General features: G+C 46.7%; 1 protein-coding gene across 1 annotated transcript in view; it reads right to left on the bottom strand.

Moving 5' to 3' along the window:
- The window catches only part of PAPPA (pappalysin 1), a 181,284-nt gene that overhangs the window by 76,584 nt on the left and 82,398 nt on the right, over positions 1 to 22,302 (bottom strand). Inside the window, exons 8-9 of the mRNA XM_075111900.1 lie at positions 12,865 to 12,993; positions 11,167 to 11,258 (exon numbers count right to left, since the gene is read on the bottom strand). Of these exons, the coding sequence (XP_074968001.1) occupies positions 11,167 to 11,258; positions 12,865 to 12,993 (221 nt within the window). The remainder of the gene's footprint in view (positions 1 to 11,166; positions 11,259 to 12,864; positions 12,994 to 22,302) is intronic.

Here is a 22,302-nt window from a genome sequence, read left to right as displayed (position 1 = left end):
GAGTGCTTCACAGACAAAAGATGACAATGGCTCCCTGGGGTGTCCCATTACTCCACGGTGGGAGGGGGCTTGGGTGGATGTGCAGATGGGCCCTAAGGCAGCCCAGCAGCGCTGGCCCCAGTGCCCAGCTGCCTTGCCTCCTCCCACAGCCAGATTGCCCAACAGCCCTGATGCCAGCAGGGCCCTGCTACTCCTCCTCCTATAGTGGCGCAGCTGGGAACGGGTGCTTGAACTGCTCATGAAGCGTACGTGCCCTGAGAGCCCCGGACTGGACATCCCTCTATAACATACCTTGTTTCTTTGCAGGGCTTATTAATGCTGGCACAGTGCTACGCCACTGTGGCTCGTTCATCCCTGGGAGAGGCACGCTCTGCGCCTGGCCAGCTCAAGGAAGGGGCAGAGCGAGCGTGTAACTGGGATGGCCGTGGAGCCAAACTCTCGGTTCCTTCACCTTACACTTCTGCATGTCTTGTTCAGCTCCCCTCGCTGCAGAGATGATCAAAGCATAGGCCAGGTCTCCACTGTACCCAAGAACAGTAGGATAAAACTAAGCGGCTCACCCGCCTCAGAGCACTATGTCCCAGTTTGAGTGAGAGTCTCAGCAGAAATCTCTGAGAAATATTCAGCCCTGGAGAGACTGTGGTCAGCAATCAAAAATCCTCAAAAACAAATCCCAAACATATGAAAATATGTATTTTTGGAAAAAGAGATTCTCTGTCATTTTATGAAAAGGGCTTATTTCTATAAAAAGGGAAAAAAAAGAAAGGAATATACCTACCATATTAAAAAGTGCCAACCTTCAGCCTATAAAAATATGCACAGTCAGCTACACACTTACAGTGAAACACCAGCACCCAAGTGCGTCCTGCCGCACACCCACGCTGACAGAAGCCTTGACACACAAACACACGTATGCTTTCTTTACACATCCCCGATGCAGCCACCCCACTGGTGCAAACGCGTACCCAGAAACTCACAGCCCAGTTTTAGGCATATGTGTTTAGACAGTGTTTCCCTGGCCTTCCTGAAGCACTGACTTATTTTCACGACAGGCACTGAAGTAAGCACATTTATATGGCAACGTATTCCTGTGCTGGCTCCAAATGTTCCCTCCTAATGCGATGATAAACGTAATGGGCTTCTGATAAGATCATGTGTTTGGGATAAAAGAATACTCAAGCCCTACTCCAATCCGATGACTTAATTCATACTCACATGGATGGGAAGGCAGCCTTTGAATAGCTGTGATCCAGGCCAGTGTGTGATCCTAACAGAGGCTAATTTGTTCCTGATTATGCTTAAGACCCCAATAAATCTGTCTGCTCAGAGCCTGCAAAACCCGAGGGAGGAACCGAATGGAGAGGCTGAGATGTCTGAATTAAATGGAGGCTGCCGAAACGATTAACAAAGTCTTACTGAACTGCACTGTCATGAGCCCTTCTGCAGTGCCGGCCCTGGAGCATTGCAGCACCCTGCCCTCCTCCTGCAGTGCCAGCCCTGGAGCATCGCAGCACCCTGCCCTCCTCCTGCAGTGCCAGCCCTGGAGCATCGCAGCACCCTGCCCTCCTCCTGCAGTGCCGGCCCTGGAGCATCGCAGCACCCTGCCCTCCTCCTGCAGTGCCGGCCCTGGAGCATCGCAGCACCCTGCCCTCCTCCTGCAGTGCCGGCCCTGGAGCATCGCAGCACCCTGCCCTCCATCGCAGCGCGGGTTCGCGGGCTCGATGACACCTCGCACAAAAGCTGAGAGATTAGGTACCTGATTGCTTTTGTGTGCTTTGAAAAATGATGGGGGAAAGTGGCTTTACAACCCTAGTTTTCTTCTAAGGAAGGTCTGTAAGTCCTACTACTGACATGCCATCCTGAAGCATGCAACGCCTTGAGCGTTGGTGAGAAGAGAGGAAGACTATTCCTCTCCATGAACTTCCTACTCTGATGACAAAAAGGGGGACTGTTTTGAATCCTTCTGAGACACCAGTGAGGGGACTGACGATGGCATCAACCTATGACAGCCAAACGTGGTGCATCACTGGGTGGGTTGCTAAAAAGAAGCAGAGGCTCTTCCTTCCTCAGGTATTGAGCACCAGCTCTGACTCCTGATTCTCCCTGCAGTCTTGGATGTTTGGTAGGTTACGCATTAGGCTTTACATTTTCATGAGCAAACTGAAGAACGACCAGATTGTTTCTTCCTACGATTGCCCTCACAAAATAAAAACTAACAGGATTCTTCCCTTTCCGCAGTGGTGTGAACACAGCTCAGTTAAATCCGTAGAGTCCTACAGGCTCAAAGGCGGGGAGGGCAGTGTCAGGAGTGGCATATTTCTAGGAAGCAGTAGCTAACATCTTTATTTCCGTAATGGTGCAAAATGCCTTTTCTGTTCTCTTCTCAACCACCGTGACATGAAATGCATCCAGGGCTGTGGTAATATGAGCTAATTTTTTGTCCCCACAGAGATCTATAGGCTCCCAAGACCTGGTGAAGGTCATAGCGATGTGTTTGTCACGTACAGCCTGCATCACGGACTACGTTCATCAACACCGTGGACACCTCACTTCAAAGTTGAATCAAATTTGAAGGAGATATGGAGACAGGGAACATGAAGGGAATCTGTTTTGTCCTCAAGGAAAAATTACTTTAAAAATTAAAAAGCAGCTGCCTGGAAATCCAGCTTAGATCTAGAAGAGTAAAATGTCTGCAGGCGTAGCACCTGGCAGCAGGAGACAGCATTTCTGGGGGATCGACAGCAGATGCTGAAGGATCCTGAACTGAACTCCTGGAACATGTATTCATTCACGCAGCCCAAGCTCCTTTTCCGTGACAAAGTTCTTACTGAAGGCACAAAAATGTTGGGGCTAAACCAAAGTCCCTCTCTTGCCCTTGCTTTGGGAAAAGGCACTCTCCAGTTCAGCGAAGATTTCTGTGACATCTGGGAATCCCTGAATGCTCCGTGGCAGCCGTCAACATGGAGAAAGGCGATTTGTTGGGGAAACAGATTGCCAAGACGTGGTCTGCTTACTACTGCAGTTGGGCTTCAAGATCCAGAATAATCTTGGGGCTCTTGTGTGTTGAGCCAAAAAATGCTGCAAACTCCACTTCTCCTTGCTTCTTAAGCTGTCCAAGCAGGGTTGCAAAAGGCAGCCTTCTGTATTGAAATACAAACCCTTCCTCTGAGGTTAATAAATGAAAGGATGCACAAGGTAAGGCAGAGGACTTAGGGAGCACCTGGGAAGCACCTGTTAGACCAGGTCTGGATGAGCAGGTAACAACCCATCATAGTCACCTGTTCAAAGCCAGGCTAGAAAATCACTAGCAAAACGAATGAAGTCTGGTAGAGCTCAGGAAGCAGACATGCAGGATATACACTTATCTGTGGTAGGCATCCTTCCACCTCATTAAAAAAAAAAAGAGATAAAGAGATCCAATTCATAGCACAGGGCACATCCTCCAACGAGGCTTTTAATGTCTGAGCAGCATGGTCAAAGTGCTGGGGACAGACACTCGGGGCGGCTTCCTGTTTTCAGCTAGAAGGCAGTGATTGGCATCAGCATAGTCTTCTTTTGTGCAATAACTACTATTTTTTTAAAAGGCCAGACAAAAAAAAAAAAAGGAATATTTTTAAGCTCAGCTGTTTACTTAGGGATGTTTCCAACTACAACAAGCCTCATGCCACATAACTATTCGTCCGAGAAAAAAAAAAAAAAAAAAGAAAAAAGAAGAAAAGGGGGGACAAAAATGCAGAAGCATTGTCTCACAGTAACAAATTCTTGGAACAGAGGGAACTTCACATTTTAACCCCTGAACGGTCTCTCCAGAGGCGTGCAGGCCTTTTCGGACACAGTGGAGGCCAGATCACAGGCTCACCTAAGTCAGCAACTTCTACAAAAGCGTGATTTTACCACCGCATCACTTAATTGGTATCTCCAGCACTTCTGTTTATGTTCACAGATGAGAAGAAACGTATCCAGAGGTTCCTATCACAAAAGGAGAAATAATTCCTCTGCGGATCACGTGAACCCGCAGCTGAGCGATCACAGAACCTGCTCCATTTATTTCTATGGAAGTCTTACCTTTGGCTTCAGTGGGAAGAGAGTGAATAACATGGCCTGCTTCCAGGATATCTGCTAATCTCTTCTTTAATATTGAAGAAGCCAGAGACAGAGATATTTCCTGCTACAGTAAAATATTCGAGAGTTATTTTCCTTCCTGGATATTCTGATTTGAAAAGAGGAAAACCATTAAACAGAGCTTGGGCAGACCTTTCCGAATAAAGTTGCATATCAATAAATTGTGACATTGTCCTTCAATGAAATAAAACAGACACCTTGGAAATGAAGGCAACGCAAGCGTTGCAATCTACTGCGGAACATCCAGGGGCCTCGCAGGAGGCTTTTTGCTGTACGATATGACAATCGTGTCTGAGCATCTCCTGAACCGAGCAGGCGGGCGTAATGCATTTGCGGAGCGCAGCTCCCTGGTAACTCAGCTGCTTCGTGGAAATACATTCCTGGGCTTGTTCTTTGTCTGGCGTGACTCGGCTCATCGGTGTGATATAGCGGTCGGAGCACAATAATTATGCAATTGATCTGCATGCTGCAGACAGATACAGTTACAACTCCCTTGCAGAGCCCGGCATTGAAATTTGATATTTCACCTCGAAGAACATGAGCCTTTGTCACTTAAGCAAAAGGATATTTTCCATGGCTGGCAGTGGTAGTAAGACTTTATCTGCTCTGGGGCTAGCCAACAGGAGCCAGCGTGGCCTTCCCCCAACCCCAGGCAACCAGGCATGCTATAAAAGCGCTACAGCACGTGTCCTCTTCCCACCTAATCTTGTTTCCCTCCCTGGGTGGCTGGATAAATCAAAAAAGCGGTGCTGAGAATACTTCAATATTTCCGCAGACTTACATAGATTTAGTAGCTAAACTTGGAGCCTGCTTGACTGAAAACCTTGAGGCTTCTGTTATACAAGGCAGCAACCGCTACGACCACGAGAAGGCTGGCCGGCGTGGCCCTTCTTGACACCTGGCCCACTTGCTTGGGAGCCCAAAAGAAAAAACCCAGTGGTGCCATTGACCAAGGAAAACAAACTGCTTGTTTGTGCATGGATGTTATTGCAACGGACGGTCTTGTGCTCAGCACCATCCTCTAAGCACAGCAAGTAGCTGTCGAGTCAGAGGATGCTCTAAGGAGGGAACTACGACCAGCCGTGGAAGCCACTCCGATCCACAGAGAGTAATGTGTGAGGGATGCAAGTAGCAAAGGAGTAATTCTTCTGCTGGGCTTTCGTTGTAGCTGTGTCCTAAAAACCAAAGCTGGATTGAGCTGGGCTGGAGCCACTGGCCTAGGGAAAAATGCAGGCAAATACCACTCCAGGCCATTCTCCCCCACAAAAAAGCATCTGTCCTTTGTATTTTGCTGCCTGAGATGCCTGCTCTCTCTGCTCTGTGGCTCAGCTGGCCCTGCTAAGATTGCACTATTAATGGTGACAGTCTGAAAATCACTTTAAGAGACTTTATGACGATGCTGTGATTACTAACTTGCCAAATGAAGTGCTTAGACATTTTAGAACATGTAGCCACACTCCCATGAGCTGCAGGACAGTCAGCTTCAAAGTATTTGCCTTAAGCTGAAGGATTCACACAAATATCATCTGAATAGGCTCGGTCATTAAATTAATTGCTATTTGCTATGAAATTCTACTGTAGAACCCCAGCTTCTTTATCGACAGCAATCCTCTTTCCCAAGCTCCTTGGTCAATGCTTTAGTCTTATTGATGCCCTGGGAGATGCTGAGTTTCTCTTGCAAGGTGGCTCGGTTTCTCCCATGCTGTTGTTCTACTGAAAGCCCTCGGCAGGGTCAGCCAAGGCCTATTTAATGCTCGTGAAAGAAGGCGAAATCACCATTAGCTGCTGTGTGGGGCCGCGGCTTCGGCAGTCAAAGCTGTGTTCCTGTGCAGGGGTATGAGGAAAGGAGGGGGAGAGGATGGGAGCGAGGCGCGCTCTCAAAGCATGCCCACAATGAATATGGATGGTCATCCATCAATTTATTTTAAGCACATTACTTCTCTGTCAGAAAGGGGAAAAAAAAGGAAAAAGGAAGAAAGGAAAGAAAAGACATATAAAATTAGGTTTGTGTCACTCATTTAACACTGCAATTTCCCTAGAGGATTATGCACCAAATAGAGATAGCAAGCTCATGAATATTAATCATTTCCCTGAATGCAATGCAGCCCGCCAAACAATAAGATTAGGGGAAAGTGCTATGCTTAATTTATGGATAATGGGAGAGGTAAAGGATAGAGCTCCCACAAAGGTAAGGCTCACAGCTGGAGGGAGAGGCCTCTGAGGAGGAGGAGGACAGATCCAGATTTGTAATGTAGCAAAAAAACATTTGAGGCCAAGCAGGAGCGAAAGAAAAGGTGGTTAAGGATCCTTGTCAAATTAAAATCATACTTCTCCCTGAACAACCACTGGCAACTAATGCTTCAAGCATGCCAGAAATTGGTGGTAAATTCAAGAGCTAGATATATTTATTTTCTCTCTTCCGCTACTCTGTGCCTTTTCTTTGTATTTCACATCCCTGAGGCCCTGATCCGACAAACCACGGAGACTTGCGTCTAACCTGAAACATTCACGCTTTTCAGTGGGACCACTCACATGTGGAAGTTAGTGGAAGCGCTGCCCTGTTTTGCTGTAAAAAGGCTTTAGCGAAGGGTCCCTTATAAGCAAAGGAGATAAAGTGTAGCAATAATAACACCAATAAGATGCAACTGAAAACCCCATAAATTACCAGGCAAACTTAAGCTTAGATAGAAGTTCTGAAGCTACTTCCCAGCTGTGTTTCAATGTGTCTATCAGTCTTTACTCATCTCTTTTCATATTACTTTCTCTCCCCCTCCCTTCTTTTTTATTGATCTCTGCATCTTTTTTATTATATCCTTCTCTTTCTTCAGCACTGGCGAGCTAAATCAATGCATAATGCACATCACACTCAACAAAAGGAATGCAAATGAAAGCAGCGCCCTTTTTCAATGTCCGCACATATATCTAGATGCATGCGTACAATGTCGGTGTGTGGGAGGGTGCAGACCAAGGACAAGGTGCTCAGCTGCTTGTTAGACACCCATTTCTCAACGGCCCGGTGGGAATGGATCAAGTGCTAAAAAGCCCCGGGTTCCCACAACTGCAAATCATAACTCTTATGACTGGGGTCTGTTTTACACAGGACACGTCGGCTTGAACTTGGCTGAGATCCGCAGTAATCGCAAAAATCAGTTATCCCGGGAGTAATCAAGAGCAAGGTGAAAGAAAAGCAGCCAAGAGGTAGGAGAGGGGTGCATCAGTCACAGCGGACACGACTTTGATTCACTTGTCTCCTACAAATCAAAAGGCAAAGTGAAACTTTCCCCACGGGACCAAATTCTGTGCAGAGGAGATAAAATATGCAAAATCTGCTATGCAAAGGGGAAAAAAAGGTAGAGATGATAAATTTCAGGATGGGGAAGAGTGAGTGTACCGCAGAACTTAAAAACAAAAGGAGCACTGCCAGATGCTTTCATTAATTAATTAATTAATCTCACTGTCGCTCTTCAGCATGTTGCAGGAAGAAAATGCTATTAATCTTATCTGTTTTCTGTTACTCGGCTTTGTGTTCAAGGAAGGCCAGGACAGCCTGACAGTAAGACCACACAGTTTTCTTCCCTGCCTCCCTCCTTCCTTCCCCCGCGCCCCTCCTCCCGTGGCAGAGCAGATTGATCCGCTGTTATCTGATTAGAGAGGAAAGGGGGGGGAAAACAAAACCGAGGGAAAAAAACAAAAGATAAGTCTAATTTTATTACAGACACTAGTGCAAAGTGTCTTGAGAGCCTTGTGCCATTTATTCAGAGGAAAGTTGGACCAATCAAAAAAACACATAAACCTCACGATCCTAAGAGGCAAAGGGAGCAAGAGAGGCAGAGGGACACCTGCAAACAGGCTGCCTCCATCCTTGGAGATATCCAGAACACAGATGGACATGACCCTGAGCAACATGCTCCAACTTTGAAGCTAGATCTAACTTTGAAGTTGGCCCTCCTAGGACCAGAGACCTCCAGAGATTCCTTCCAACCTAAATTATGCTGTGATTCAGGCTCTAAATCTAAAGCTTGATGGTATTTGCAGGCTCTGTCGTATTTCTCTTCTACCACGTGAGGTGACTTGCGCGGTCTCTGCTTTGGAAGGGAGAATCCCGCTTGGGCTTTGCTATCAAACCTCCTGCTATGGAGCCCTCCTGATGATGCCACTTCAGCCCTGCCTTCGCAAACAACATGTTTACTGATTATTTTCAGGCATGTGGGACCCAATCCTGCAGACAATTTGTGACGAGCATTGCATTCACTGTTGTGGTTAGATTTGCTGTAAGTCTAAAGAATGCCTTGTGGTAGTTCAGAAACATGCCTGGGAGGAAGCATTTGCAAGATCAAACCCCGAGGCCCCCAATTCAGCAAAGCCTCTGAACATGTGCTTGAGGCTCACTGAATTCTTTGGCGAAGGGGAGTGATTCCCGGGGCTCTAAAGAGCTACATAATACGAGAACAACATCATTGCAAGAATAACACTGTCTGAAATAATTACTTGTTGTCCTACAGGATTATAACATGTGTTAGCCTTGTAAACACGGAAATAAATTACACTTATTTTTTGTGCTCCTCACAGAGGGACCCAAGCATTCTGTGTTTTCCAAGAAAATACCCCACCAGTCTCAAAAGAGACTTTTAGTTGGCTAATGGCAGAGGATCCAGGATGATATTATTAGATTGTGGAGAACGCTAAATTTCTGCTCTTTTTAATTATTATTTATTATGTACAGCCTCTTGTTTCCTCAACGTCTTTATGTCTTCTGGTGAGATTTTAATGCTTCATAAAATACACATCAGCACTGTTCATTCATCTGAAAGATTGGCCAGCAGCTTCTCTCTAGCTCTTGATGTCCTACTTCATGGTGGTCCAGCACCCACAAAAGCCAACAGGACCTGCCTCACAGGTATTCCCTGCTCCGAACCTTTCCTAGAGACTTGATGGCGGCAGCGTTTGCCCCAAAACAACCACAGATGGTCTACCCTGGCAGACACTGCATGCACACCGAGACTACCACCACCACAACAGCTGCACCACCGCAACCGCACAGAACAGAACATCTGTCAGGCAACAGAACATTTTTTAAGGTCTGAGTCCATGCACCTTTCCGTTGATTCAGTTGATCTGATTCACCTAAGTCACTCCCCTGTTCAGCATTTGACAAACAATTTGATTTCATTCGCTTTTGTAATCCAGGACCTGTGCAGAACCGCAACCTCCCAAAGCCCATGAAAAACAAACAACGTTTTACCTCTGGAATTCCCCTTTCTTTTTCAAAACAAGCAAATCTGAAAAATCACTTCCTCTGTTACGGTGTAGAAAAATCTGTGCATATGTTTTAGTTGCTTCATTTTCTAATCATATTGCTATCAGGCAGGTTTTATTCCACATTCTTAACCAGCCCTGTTGCTGGTCCTGGAGAAGAAAGCATACGCAGGCATAAAGCAGGCTCCTGCACCCAGCTGGCAGGACATCGCTCTGTGGCCCAAGGCTTGGGACACCCCACTCTTACTCCTCTCCGGGGATTTACTCAGAGCATGATGCAGCTGCCGCCCAGCCCACAAAACCCAGTTTCCTTGAGAACCAGCGTACACAGGGGAGGGCCGGGGTCGTGTCCTAACGTGACGCTGGGATGTGGTCAGAGCACAGGCGCGGACCGAGGAGCTCAGGCCTGCTGCTGAGCAGGGTGATACAGATGCAACCGTACAGCTCCAACCCAAACCCTTGCTGAACCAGCCTCGCACTATGCATGACTTTTGGAGAACCCAAAACATTTGCATAAGTGTTTATCTCACTTTCAAAATATTATGACTAATATCTTTCAGTGCTTGAGGCTCTAATGCAGCAAGTTACTTGAAACACAAATGTAAGTTCAAGACCACCAATAGTCATAATTAGCCTCCACCACAAACACTCTCAGATTTCAATAGAGCAATTTACATATGTAAATATGTAAATAAGTACATCACCAAATCAGGCCTCAAGTCCCACAGACGCTGATGATGAAGTAAAAATGTAGCCATTATGACGAGACACGCAGTCCCCGGCTTACCACCCAAGGGAACATGGTGCCTGTGAAGTCCTTGATGTGTTGCTCCAGGCACGAGACAGAACCGTCCGTTTGCCAAAAAGAGCAAATTTCAGTCTTGCCACCATTACATTATCTGCTTAGGACTGATGTCCTGAGCTGAAGGCGTGGGATCGCTATGTCCGCTCCATGGGCCAGAGTACTTGCTTGGTCAGTCCAGATAAGGAATCTCATAAAATCTCTTCAGAAAAAGCCAGCCCTTTATAAACATTAACTTTGGTTTCAGAAGCTCTGGATATCTCACAAACCTTGCTGAGCCCTGTTTGGGAAATTCAATCCCACAAGGCAGGGCTGCCCCACAGAAGGTGCAGCGTAAATCGGTCTCCATTTCCCTTCTCTGCCCCCAGCATTCCTAGAGAGTTTAACATGTAAAGCTCACAACCGCAGCCCTGCTATCCCCGATAGCTCCAGCATCTTCCGGCCATTGTGCTTACAGGTTTTGCTAATCAGAGCAAACCAGGCTTGCAAATGAAATCTGATTAAGTAGTTTTCACCTCTGAAAAAGGGGATTAGCTAGACCTTTGATCCTCAGATATTGATTTGCAACTCAAAGGAGGTGTGACCTCAGCTGGACTTGCTTCTGCTCCCAGTCCCTTCCCCTTTCACTCCTCCTCCTGTTTACCAGAAAAAAATCAGTTCGTGTCTTCTCACGTAGCCAGATCTAAAGCCTATTGAAGCCAGTGGAAAACCACCCACTGACTTCAATGGGCTTTGGATCAGTCCCACAATGGCTGACTTAGCCTTAAGTCCTAGGCTGTTTCAAAGCCAGCAGAACCAATTTCCCATCAAAATGACCAGAAGCTGGGAAGATATGTTCGCCTTTCAGACCTACAAATTCCACCTTTTTTTCTCTCTTCCATGACAACTCTTGAGCTGGAAATACTGAAAATACTGTTGATTTTTTCCTTGCACTCTGCGTAGGGTTGTTGCCCACCGTGAGTGGAAGGGCTCTGGGCCACACTTACCGATACAATTAAAGGATAACTCCTGCAGGCAGAATAGGGAGCAGCCATCGCCATTGATCTTATTCATATCGTCGCATTCTTCCCCCAAGTCTCTGTAGGCAGGGCACACACATGCAAAAAGGAGTCAGATGGCAAATGGCATCATCCCAACGATTGCTGCAACCCCTCTGCAGAACCCCAAAGCCCTGAAATCCAGTAGAGCGGCTTTGTGAGCCGACCCTTAAAATACCTCTCCCTTTCTTCTCCAGCCCTGACTTTCATCATTCCTTGTTCACAAGCTTGCCTGGCCACTTGTCTCCTGCACATGTGGATACCACTTGCTGTTCTCTGATGAGGATATGAGCAACTTCCTTCATAGATGGTGTGGCTGCAACTCAGCAGGTGGGGAAAAAGAGAACAGGAATCTCTGAAACTCTTTGTATTAAATCTGGAAGGGCCAGACTGTGACCCCAGCATGGGAAAAACAAGGCATAAAGCCTGGTGCTGGGCTATTCCAGGTGAGAGCACTCGGAGGAGAGCAGTTGACAGGGAGCAGGTGGTGTCGGGGATGGGGCCCTGCCTTGCACCAGCCTGCACGGCTGCAGCAGCGTGTGGGGAGAAGAGTGAGAACCAGATGAGAAAGGGGCTGCCACAGCTGCAAGTGGGGCCACAACCAACCAAGCTGTGACACAGTCTGGTTCCTGCTCGCTCCTGAGGCAGCTCAGCTATTGTTCGACGCTTGCTGCAAAGCCACAAGTGATGTTTGAGGAATGTGCAAACATAACAGTAGGAGAAAAGTTATGGAAAGCAAAATTAATCTGTCTTTCTCCACCTCTCTCTCCAAGAATGCCCTGGATTCATATGTCATTTGATTGTTCTCTTTGATTTCCCTGCCTGTTGGGCCTCATCCTGCAAATACTTGCTGCCAGGTATATTGTCTGACACAGTTTTACTATGTGATTGCTGATCAGCATTATTTCAAGCAAATAATACTGGCTGGATTAAGCACTTGTTTGTTGTTACTTTCATAATTTAAATAATTACATTGCCTAATGCCAGGAAGCTTTGAAGCAGGTGGACTTAAGGGCCAACATAGTGAAAGAATAAACCCTAACATAGTTGTGAATGATTGTTTTACTTTTTCAGTGGTCTGGGGATTGGCAGCTGGTGAGAGGGAGGAGCTGATTGAGAACATGCAACTCCCAGCGCTCTCCCTCAGAGGCCAAATCTATCACCTCCAAATGCATCCCAGCTCCGGTGGTCGGTCAAACAAGAGGTTGCACCAGGAACCAGGCCCAACACGTGGCAGGGGTTTTACCCTGTCCACCAGCTGCCAGACACATGGGACTTCATGTCCAAGGACAGCATCAAAGGCTGTGTAAATTTTTCCAGCACTTACTTCAGCTCCATATAGGAAATGTCATATACATGTATAAAGATACAAACAGCATAAAGAGCATATAGCGTACTTTCATATCGATCCTGCTGTCTGGACTCCATTATCTGTATCTCTGTCTGTATCTACTGGTGCCAGGATAGCAGGGCCTAAGTTCCAATTAAATGTCATCATCCTGGTAATCAACAAGCCCATGAGTCATTATCTACAACGAGAGCTGGCCTAAACTAAAGAGACATCAGAGGTCATCAATTCCTTTCTAGTCTCAGATTCTGGCTGAGGAGATGTTCCTGGATTTATCTGTTTGCTCGCTCCAGACTTACATTTGGATAATCCCATCTCCACAGTATCCACTTCCAGAGATATACACAAGCGTGGGGGAAGGCTCACTCTCCTCCGTCCCAGAAACAATGATGACCTGGTATGTGTACGTGGTCCTATCGCTCAGTTCCCTGCAAGGCAAAAGGAAATATTAAGTGTTCGGTACAGCAAAGGCGGTAGCGAAGCACAGAGAAGGGGGTACTGAAATGGGGGTTGGCTGCCAAAAAAGCAAGTTTTTAGTTCAGTCAGGTCCTCAGAATATTCCCACCTCGTTTTGAAGGGATTAATTTTTCGTTGGGTGTCTTTTTCTTGTGCGCACAAGCGCACAGCGCTACCTACGTCCATGCTTGATTTATGCTCAGCTCTGAAATAGATGCCACTCTTGCCTATTTGACAGCTAATCTACTTGCTAAAACCACGCAGTTTGGTGCGTTGCTGCTTACATCCATACCCACCGAGGTGGTGGCATTGCACTGACACCGCGGCAGTGCATCAATCCTCACCACGTGCAGTGGGAAACGGTAACGGCATTGCCGGCAGTCGATAGTACTGCAGCATTTGAGAAAGCAGCCCTGTGCTTCACTCTGTTTGGCCTTGGACACCTCTGCTCCCGTCTCCCCGCGTCAGGGACAGTGTTATCTGCAAGTTTGTGGTATAGTTCATGTAAGAAATTTAAAACACCCCGTAACCACTGATTACTTCCTGAACAGCCCTGAGCTCAATCCAACCGCAGCTGGAGCCAGTGGGAATTTGCCTATTGATTTGGCAGAATTGGACTGGGCAGAATTTATCACTGGTTCAGTGATAAATAAGTCATCCACTTTGCATATGGGTATTAAAACAGTAGAGCTAAAAAGAAGGTTTCTTCCTCTCCAGGAGAGCGTGAAAAATAGGATCCACACCACAGCACTGGATCACGGTATTAGCATCGAAATATTCACAGAAAGAATTAGCAAACTGTTACATATTTATGCAGAGCCATAATTACCTAAATCCTGTGCATCTGTAAATGAGGAATCATTTTTTTACATGCAATACAGAAATAATATAAGCCTAATATAAACGTTTAGCTCTTTTACAATGTCTTTTACATTATCGGAACTCAAAATGTTCCACAAAGAAGCTCATTAACATTATCCTCATTGTGGTGATTTGTAAAGCCACGCAGTGGCGAAGGCAAAACGATTTGCTCGAAGTCATCAATCAGGCTAATTGCAGAGCCCATAACACAACCCAGCTCTTTCCTAACCCACGCCAGTCCTCTACTTACTACGCTCATCTTGCCCCAATTACTGACAGTGATACACACGTCTTTTTGTCACAGGAACTTGGTCAAAAAGCATGTATTAACGCATGTATTAACGTAACTGTGCGCTACGAAGAGACGTATCTGCTACACAGAGCAACAAAGCCATTGAAGTAGGTATCAATGGACTGTGGCTACTGAAATCTTCAAGTTTGTGAAATAAGTATGTCCTTACAACGTTCATTAAATTAACAAGCATGACTTAAACTCCAATATCACACATTGTATTTTACAACAAAGCTGTTTCTCACGGATACCATGCCTGCAAAACGACTGCCATTGAAAAAAAACTGCATGCGAACAGCTTTGGCGTTTGATTCTTGAAATGGGGAGTGAAACTCAGTGGAGCGAAAACCCAACACAACTGGCTTTCTCAGCGCTTCTTCACCTGACCCTGGTCGGCAATAGTCTATAGCTCCTATTAGCGACATTTGAGGATTCAGGTAGCACAAACACTATCTTAATTCAGCTACAGATTGGGGAGACATCGACCCAGATATTGGTATGAGTGTTTATTCAATCAAAGTGAAAAATGTCAAACTTCTGCCCTTGGACCTGTTTAAAACAATCGTTTTGGAAAAAAAAAACAACAAACCAAAACTATAGGAAATAACTTCAGTGACCAAAAACATACTGATGTGTAATACTGAGAGTTTCCTCTAGATTTTACTCCTGGATAAATCCACTTATTAAGATGGGAAGTTTCTGATATATACTGATGAAATCAAAGCCAAAGCAAGCTTTGATTATTAAAGAGCAGTTATTTCTCAAAGTCTTTCTTCAAAACCATTTGTAAGATATTTAAGATGAACAAGTATACTTGCAGAAATGTGGATTTTCTCACTGGGGATCTGCTAACCACAAAAAAAGGTTCAATTCTTAAAGACTGTTAACAAATGAACAGTTCGGCAGCTCTAACATCTACAAAAAAAATGAATCCACGCTGCTTTCTGATGCGCTGAGATCACATGGCCGAGTGCAAAATAGTAGTTTTCAGATCCTGATTTATTTCTGTGATTTCCACCAATACCCGCAGGTGATGGGCAGGCATTCGGCTAACAGCAGAAAGTGTGCTCTGTGAGCATGTTTTAGTATGTGGGAGTGTTTGTGTATGCTTGTGTGCACATGTAAGCAAACGGAAAACAGGAGAAGTTCACATTTGTTTATGTACAGGGCGGGAAGTTGGCAGAACATAATGGAAGAAGACACAGTACTAAATTAAGCACGGGAGAGAATATAGTGTTTATGAATTATTAGGTGACTGGAGATGAATGTGTATGTGGGTGAATAAGAAAACTGGAAATGATAGTTACGAGGTGGGGAGAACTCTGGCATATTGAAGTGTACGGATTGTGAATGCAAAACTGCGCATGGGGACAGGACCCTGCGGGCGTCGAAGAGTGAGCGCTGGCTTTTGGCAGCGGGCTTTGGTCGAATCCTGTCACCTTGTACACGCTGGCGAGGGGAGATTTCCAACTGCAGCCTGCTGCTCAGAAATGGAAAGCTCTTGGAGCAGTGATACGTCCTGACAGGCAAATGATCCTTAGTAGTGACAGGCAAGAAAGAAAAAAAAAAAAAAAAAAAAGGCCATTTCTTCCCCAAAAAAGAAGGTGAGCAAAATACTCCTTACAGGTATATCTAGGTATTTGTACAGCCTGGCTTCCCTTACTTCTACACAGCTTCGGTACAAAACAGCCATTAACTAATTTATGCTCACAATACCCCATGAGCTATGGACGTAATATCCTTGTCTTAGGTTAACGTACAGAGAAAGGGAAGACAAATGCCTAGAGACATAGGGGCACCAGAAAGCAACATCAGGACTGGGAGCCAGCTCCCCAGCCCTTCGCTGCAGCTGCAGGGCCAAATCCTGCCCATCCTCACCCCGGCCCCCCTCTCCCACAGCCCCGTTGGGAGCAACCTGGAGCCTCACGACCTTCCCTGCGCTGGGGATGGCGGGGAAGCCCCAGGCTGTCACACCCAGGAACAGCACCAGCGAAGCAGGCATGCCCAGAGGAGACCAGAAACGGGCGCACAAGCGCTCCGGGCGCCCTCCAGCACCACCGCGGTCCGAGCTGGCGATGTGCCCCGACTGGAGCACCAGAAAGCCACCTCAGAAACTCAATGCAAGGCATCGCACGTTCGGTTCACCCTGGCCTGATGCAACTAGTGGCAAAAACCTGATTGAGCTGGATGTGGCATTTCACGTCTCAACAACTGGAACCTGAGACACTTATATCCTCCTGAACTGTTAAATATATCATACCGGCAGCAACTGAGAGTTTTAGCATTCCTTCACAGTACCCACATTTCGGAAAAATATAGCTGCTAAAGGCATGATATGTGCAATACTTTGGGCAGCAATCCAGTACCATAGCGAGGGAGGGAGGAAGGAATGCAGGAACGGGGAGGGGGGAACGACTAAAAAAGAATTTATTCTTTCCTATATAGTTATGGGGCACCAAGGCTGACATTACAGACTGTATCTGGAGATGTCAGCAAAACAAGCTCTGCTCCAAGTGGTGATAAAAGTGTGATTTTTGACCATTTATTTTCTCTCCCGCCTTCCCCCGGAGCTGATGGCACACTAACAGCGATATTGTGCTCTTTGCACTCTGCTGTCAGGCAGGTCCAGCGCACGCCGGCTTCGTACAATGCTACTTAAGGAAGTGAGACAGAAGAACATCTTTAACATTAAGGATGTGAACAAACACTCTTTTAAATTTATATCTATGGTCTTTTAATGACCTTTTCGAGAACTGAGTAAGCCGCATTGATCGCTGCAGCTTCCGCCTGTGGGGAGGCAGTCTTATTAAAAAGCAATGACTCAAGCCCTCTGCTTAGAGGGGGAACTAGGACGTGCCGTGTGAAATACCACGAGGGCAACTTCCCTGTCTGCTGTGGCGAGTGACAGATCCAGGGTCAGAAATAGAAAACCCTCTAATTCTTTTCCTGTTTTTACTGGGGTGGCTGGGCAGTTGAGTTAATCTTGCTGTGTCCCCCAGGCAAGGGACCTCTGCTTTCAGTTTGGGTGTTCCTGTAAAACTGACGGGAAAAATTATACCTCTGGGAAGTAGTTTTCTACCCAGATCAAGGTGGGTTTAAAGGATCATTGAATTTACAGCAGCAACACGCATGCCCTCGAGTGCCAGCAGATCTGCAAGGGCTGACACCGCCCCAACCACATCGCTCTGTGCCCGGTGTGTAGGGCTTCAGCATGTGGGGACCCAGCACACCCAGACGCCGGGAAGGCACCGGGGGAGAGCAAACACCTCGCGCCTCTCTCCCAGCTACAATGGCATATACATTTTTCTTATTACATGTAATGGCAGGAAGGGTTTTTTTATACAGCAAAGACTTGTTTCAAACAAAATTGAAAATATCCTTAAGGCTGATCCCAGCTTCTGCCCTGTGAAAACATAAATGGCCAGAAAGCAACGAAAGCAGACAGCACTCCTGTTATTTACGGACAAGACGACAAGGTCTTAGGCATCCCCAATTAAATTACGGCTGTCAGAGGCAGTGTCATGTGAAACAGGCAAATTCTGCACCTTACATGTCCTCATGCAGGCCCCGTTTTTGTCTGACCTTAAATAGCCACCAAACTCTTGAGCCAAAAGACAATGTTTCCTGGAGAGCTCTCCACAGCCCGGAATGAGTCTGTCAGCAACGTCCCCGCTTCCCTCTAACACCGTCGCCTTTGCTCTTCTTCCCTAGCAAGGAAGCCTGCTGAGCAAAACAGGAAATCTGCTGGCAGCAAACAGCAGCGACCCACATCTTCACTTGTTGCAGTGCTTTGGATCAGCTGCTCAAGGTGGGCTGGATACAACCACACACGGGAGAGCGGGAGGTCTACGCCCATCTGTCCCATCCTCCGCAGCCTGGAGCTGTCCAGTTGGTTCCCCACAGGCTGCTCACAGCCACTGAAAACCCCAACATCATTTACAGAGGTCCTGAAATACCCCAAATATCCACTAATTCAGTGGAGCAGCACTGCACCACTCAGACATGTTTAGAGCCTCCCAGTCCTGGACACTGAACCGAGCCTCAATGTTTCTAGATCGGAGGAGCTAACACTGCTCTCCTCATTGCTGCTTAGAGAGCCGTCATTAAACTGCAGTGGGTTTTACCTCTCTGCAACGCCACCGGGGTGTTTGCAGGTTCCCCCCATCCCCAGGGCCTCCAGAAGCAATTGATAAAGAGTAACCCAGGGGATGAGTCCGCTTTAGGACAACCCAAACAGATTTGCTCCCCAACTCCCGCCCTTTTTCCCACATTGCCATTGTCTACAAATACGACCATTTTCTTCTTTATCTCCTCTCTCGCACACGCTCCCCCTCACCTTGCCTTTCTTTCTTTTAATAAAAATGGCATGAGAAGCACGGCAGAAGATAATGAAGAGAATTCCTGCCCGGCTCGGCAGTCGGGAGAGAGGAGGGGCAGGATGCTGTAAACAAAAGAAGGACGTCAAAAATCCCGAGCTCTTGCAACGGGCTGTTTTTTCAGCTGCGGTCCGTTCTCTTGCTGTTTGGATAAGCCCAGCGACATGGCAGGTGCAAAGGCCTCAAAACAAGCCTCCCTCTCTCTCAGACACCGAGCTGACTGAGAAGACATAAATGCCAAGGAAGCAGCCTCAGAGAGGCTTTTCTCTCTACCCATGATAAGATAGGTCCCAGCAGGGGCAGTGGGTTTGCTCTGTGCCCTCCAGCTTTTTTAATGATTTATTTGTTTACAAGCAAATCATAACAGAGTACTTGAAGTATTAAATAAATGCATGTAGGTTGGATGGAAGAGGTATATTTCTGTTCCCAAACCCATCCTAAACCTGAGCTGGGTATTTCTGATGAAGAACAACAGAGCAGCCAAGGACCGGATCAGATAATCTCAGCTGCGCGCTGGGTGGGGTACATTTTGTACCATCAGGTAGGTGTCTCTGCTCCCTGAAGCCCAAAGCAGTGGCGTGAAGACAATGCCCAAACTTAACTGTTGCTCCTGGCTGTATGAGGAAGGTATCTCTAGTAACACCTGAAAAACCCACCTTACCCACTTATGCAGTACCATGAGACCCCATGTATTTGAGACTGAGGTCAAAGGTTGAGGGATCCAATCTATTAGGAAAAGGAAAATATCCTTTGCCCCATGAAATACTTCTACGAACCAAAGTTACCCCCCCCTCTCATAATCACCACAAAACCAAAACAGGCAATAAGTGTGGAGCTCTGCTCTCGCTTACGCTGGTATAAATCTCAAGTAACTTTAGAGACCTCAGCAAAATACTCCAGGTTTAAACATTGCAACTCAGCTGCTTGTCCACTCCTCTGACTTGCAAACGGGTGCGCGTTTGCTGCTCAGACCAGCTCCCTGCCTGCTCGAGGTGCCCTGGCGCAGGACTACACGCCTGGCTGCAGCAGCTCTGCTCTGAAACCCAGGTCCTGCTGAGGACCTTAAACACAGTTGGTTTTGAACATTTTTTTACACAGACTGCTCTCTTCTGTCCTTTGTGCAAGAACCGTAAGTTTTTTAAGTAGCAAACATATAGATATATATGCAACAGATTAACTCCAGCAGACTTTGATATAATCATCCAAATATTTGCCCTGCTACCAATTTAAAACACAGTAGCACATTTAATAAAAAAACAAAGTTTGCAGCCAAGGCCTTAAAGGTATTTCTTTGTTTTTCTCAAAAGAAAAAAAAAGTTAACTTAATTTTCTACTTTCACGTTTAAACAACAATTATGGATTTTTGAAGTGGATGATATAAACGGAGGATCTAAATGAGATTGGGTTACAAACCCTGGGATAGAGTAAATCCTAGAGGCCCAGGGCCTCACGTGGGTGTCTGCACTAGACAGGCGATTTCACGGCAGCGCACAGGTTAAGTGTCAGAGCACCTGGTTGTTATTAGAAGCAGGGAAGGAGGGGGACAATCTGTTGGGTTTGCTTCTTCACCGCTGCGATCAGCCCCTAAACTGAGACGGGAGTGCTTCTCAACATGAAGCTCAGACATGGCTGCCGCAGGAGGGAAGGCTGTTACGTTTTGACCGAGGAAGGAAAGATCTGGGACATGAAATGCAGAAAGCCCTATTTCCAACTGGTGGAAGCCAGCACTTCTCTACTGATTTCAAGGGAACAGTGCCAGTATCCACCACCTGAGGATAGTGCTCCGGTCTACCGGCATGGCAGAGAGAAAACAGTAACCCGACCGGCAGGCAGGTTAGGACAGGTTAATTGCTTTAAAGGCCATCATCGTCACTGGCAAACCTTTGCCTGTTGCATCGTGCCTCTCGATGAGCGCTGCCTGATTACTCACTACTAACGACATCCCGGTTGTGCGCAGTTTCTCCGTGTAGGATGGCCAGCGGCAGCATCCGCACGGGCTCCGGCGCTGGTTCAGACCACCCCACAGGAGAAGTGCCTGATGCACACCCTGTACAGGGTCTGGGACCACAACAACCGCCCCATGACTTTTGGATGTCCGTTATTCATCGCCGGGGCTGGGAGCACTTCAGCTGCTACCCTCAGCCCTGTGCCAGTTCGTCAGGTTCAGGTCTCCCTGTGGGCAGAAGGCTCTTCCCAATTTAGGGCCGTCAGCTTGGCAGAATAACATTCTTCAGCTTCTCTGAATCCAGACCCGACCTCTAGGATTTCCTTTCAACAGGCCTGAGCCAAGACCCAATTTTCAGAACTTAATACTCTCCCGTTTCCATGTAATCCCACCAAAATGGTAAACAGAGCCATGGGAGCAGACGCTCGCAGTGCCTGATCCAAAGGCTCCTGAAGCCAGTGGAAGTTATTATGTGCATTTTCAGCAGGGCTTAGATTGGGCCCAAAGCGAACACAGATGTTTGCAGCTTTCTCTGGTTTCACCTCTACCATTCCTCCTCGACAAAACTCCACTTTAGAGGGTAAGGGCACAGGGGCCGCGGCACTCCTGCGGCGCTGCTGCTCGGGCGGCGGGGGGCCCTCTCTGTCCCTATGCATACGTGTGAGACATATGCGCCGTCACGCACGCCGCGCAGCACAGCCCGCGGAGATGGGCGATGGGACGAGGTGACTATTCCAAAGGAACATTTTGTCATTTCCCTCCTTAGGGGCTCTGTGTTTTGCCTTAAGCCACTTCAGATTATGAGAAATCCTACTAGCTGGTCTCCAGTGGGATCTGTAATGGTTTAATAACTGAACATTACTGAACATATTTCCACTAGCCTCTTTCTAAAATCCCATCATGAGCTAATTTCCTCTATTGTCATTACATCTGCAACTGGTCTTACATTTCAAAAAACTCTGTACCACTGTGAATAAATGATCTCCTTTACTGCACTGAGCTCTCAGAGCCAGTATTTTTAGTAGTGGCTGATAATTTGGGGTGCCCAGTTCCAGGGGTACAATTAGCAGAGAAGAACGAGCTTTATTCCCACCTTGCCCCTCCTATCACAAAAAGCTCCAGGAAAATGCTAGAGTTGGGGCGTCAGCACAGAGATGCCCAACCTCACTATCCATTCCAGAAGATCCTGGCCAGAAAAACTAAGACCAAGTTTGGGTGAAGCAATCACCCAAAGGGTGCCTCGGGCCCGCAGTGTGCCCAGTGCATCCGTGCCATGCAGCGACACACCTAAAAGGCTTCCGTCTTGTTTGTCGCTGTATCCAACCAGGCATTAAGGACAGCACAGGTATTTTAGCCTTACTGCAGCATTGTTTTCAAATCCTTGCCTGTTCGAGTGTCGCTCCAAATTTAACAGAGACTTGGAATTTATTTCCTAGGAAAATATATTAAAATAAAATGCCCAGGAAATGATCAGGCCAATAGTTCAGTAAAAGTAGCTGAAAAAAGCTGTACTGGCTGACACTGCTGATAAAAAGGTAGGTAACACATTTCTGCTTCTTCTGCGGTATTTGAGGCTCACTCCAAGTTTTACAAGAGAGTTATTTTTAAATTGTTGCATAACACATGTCTGTCCAATATTTCTTTCCTCAATCAAGCAAAGAAAATGCATTTGCTATTCCTGGGAGATTTCTGGTGCTTCTTATCTTATTTAGAGCCCAAAATAAAGATGCACACAAGAAGGCAAACATCAGAGAGAAATTATTATCCATGAGCTAATGCACAGTCTAATTTACCACATATCTGAGAC

This window comes from Phalacrocorax aristotelis, chromosome 17 (genome assembly GCF_949628215.1).
Source record: "Phalacrocorax aristotelis chromosome 17, bGulAri2.1, whole genome shotgun sequence".
Taxonomy (NCBI): Eukaryota; Metazoa; Chordata; class Aves; order Suliformes; family Phalacrocoracidae; genus Phalacrocorax; species Phalacrocorax aristotelis.
Note: the sequence above shows the minus strand (reverse complement) of the source record. Positions and strands in the feature narration are given on the sequence as shown.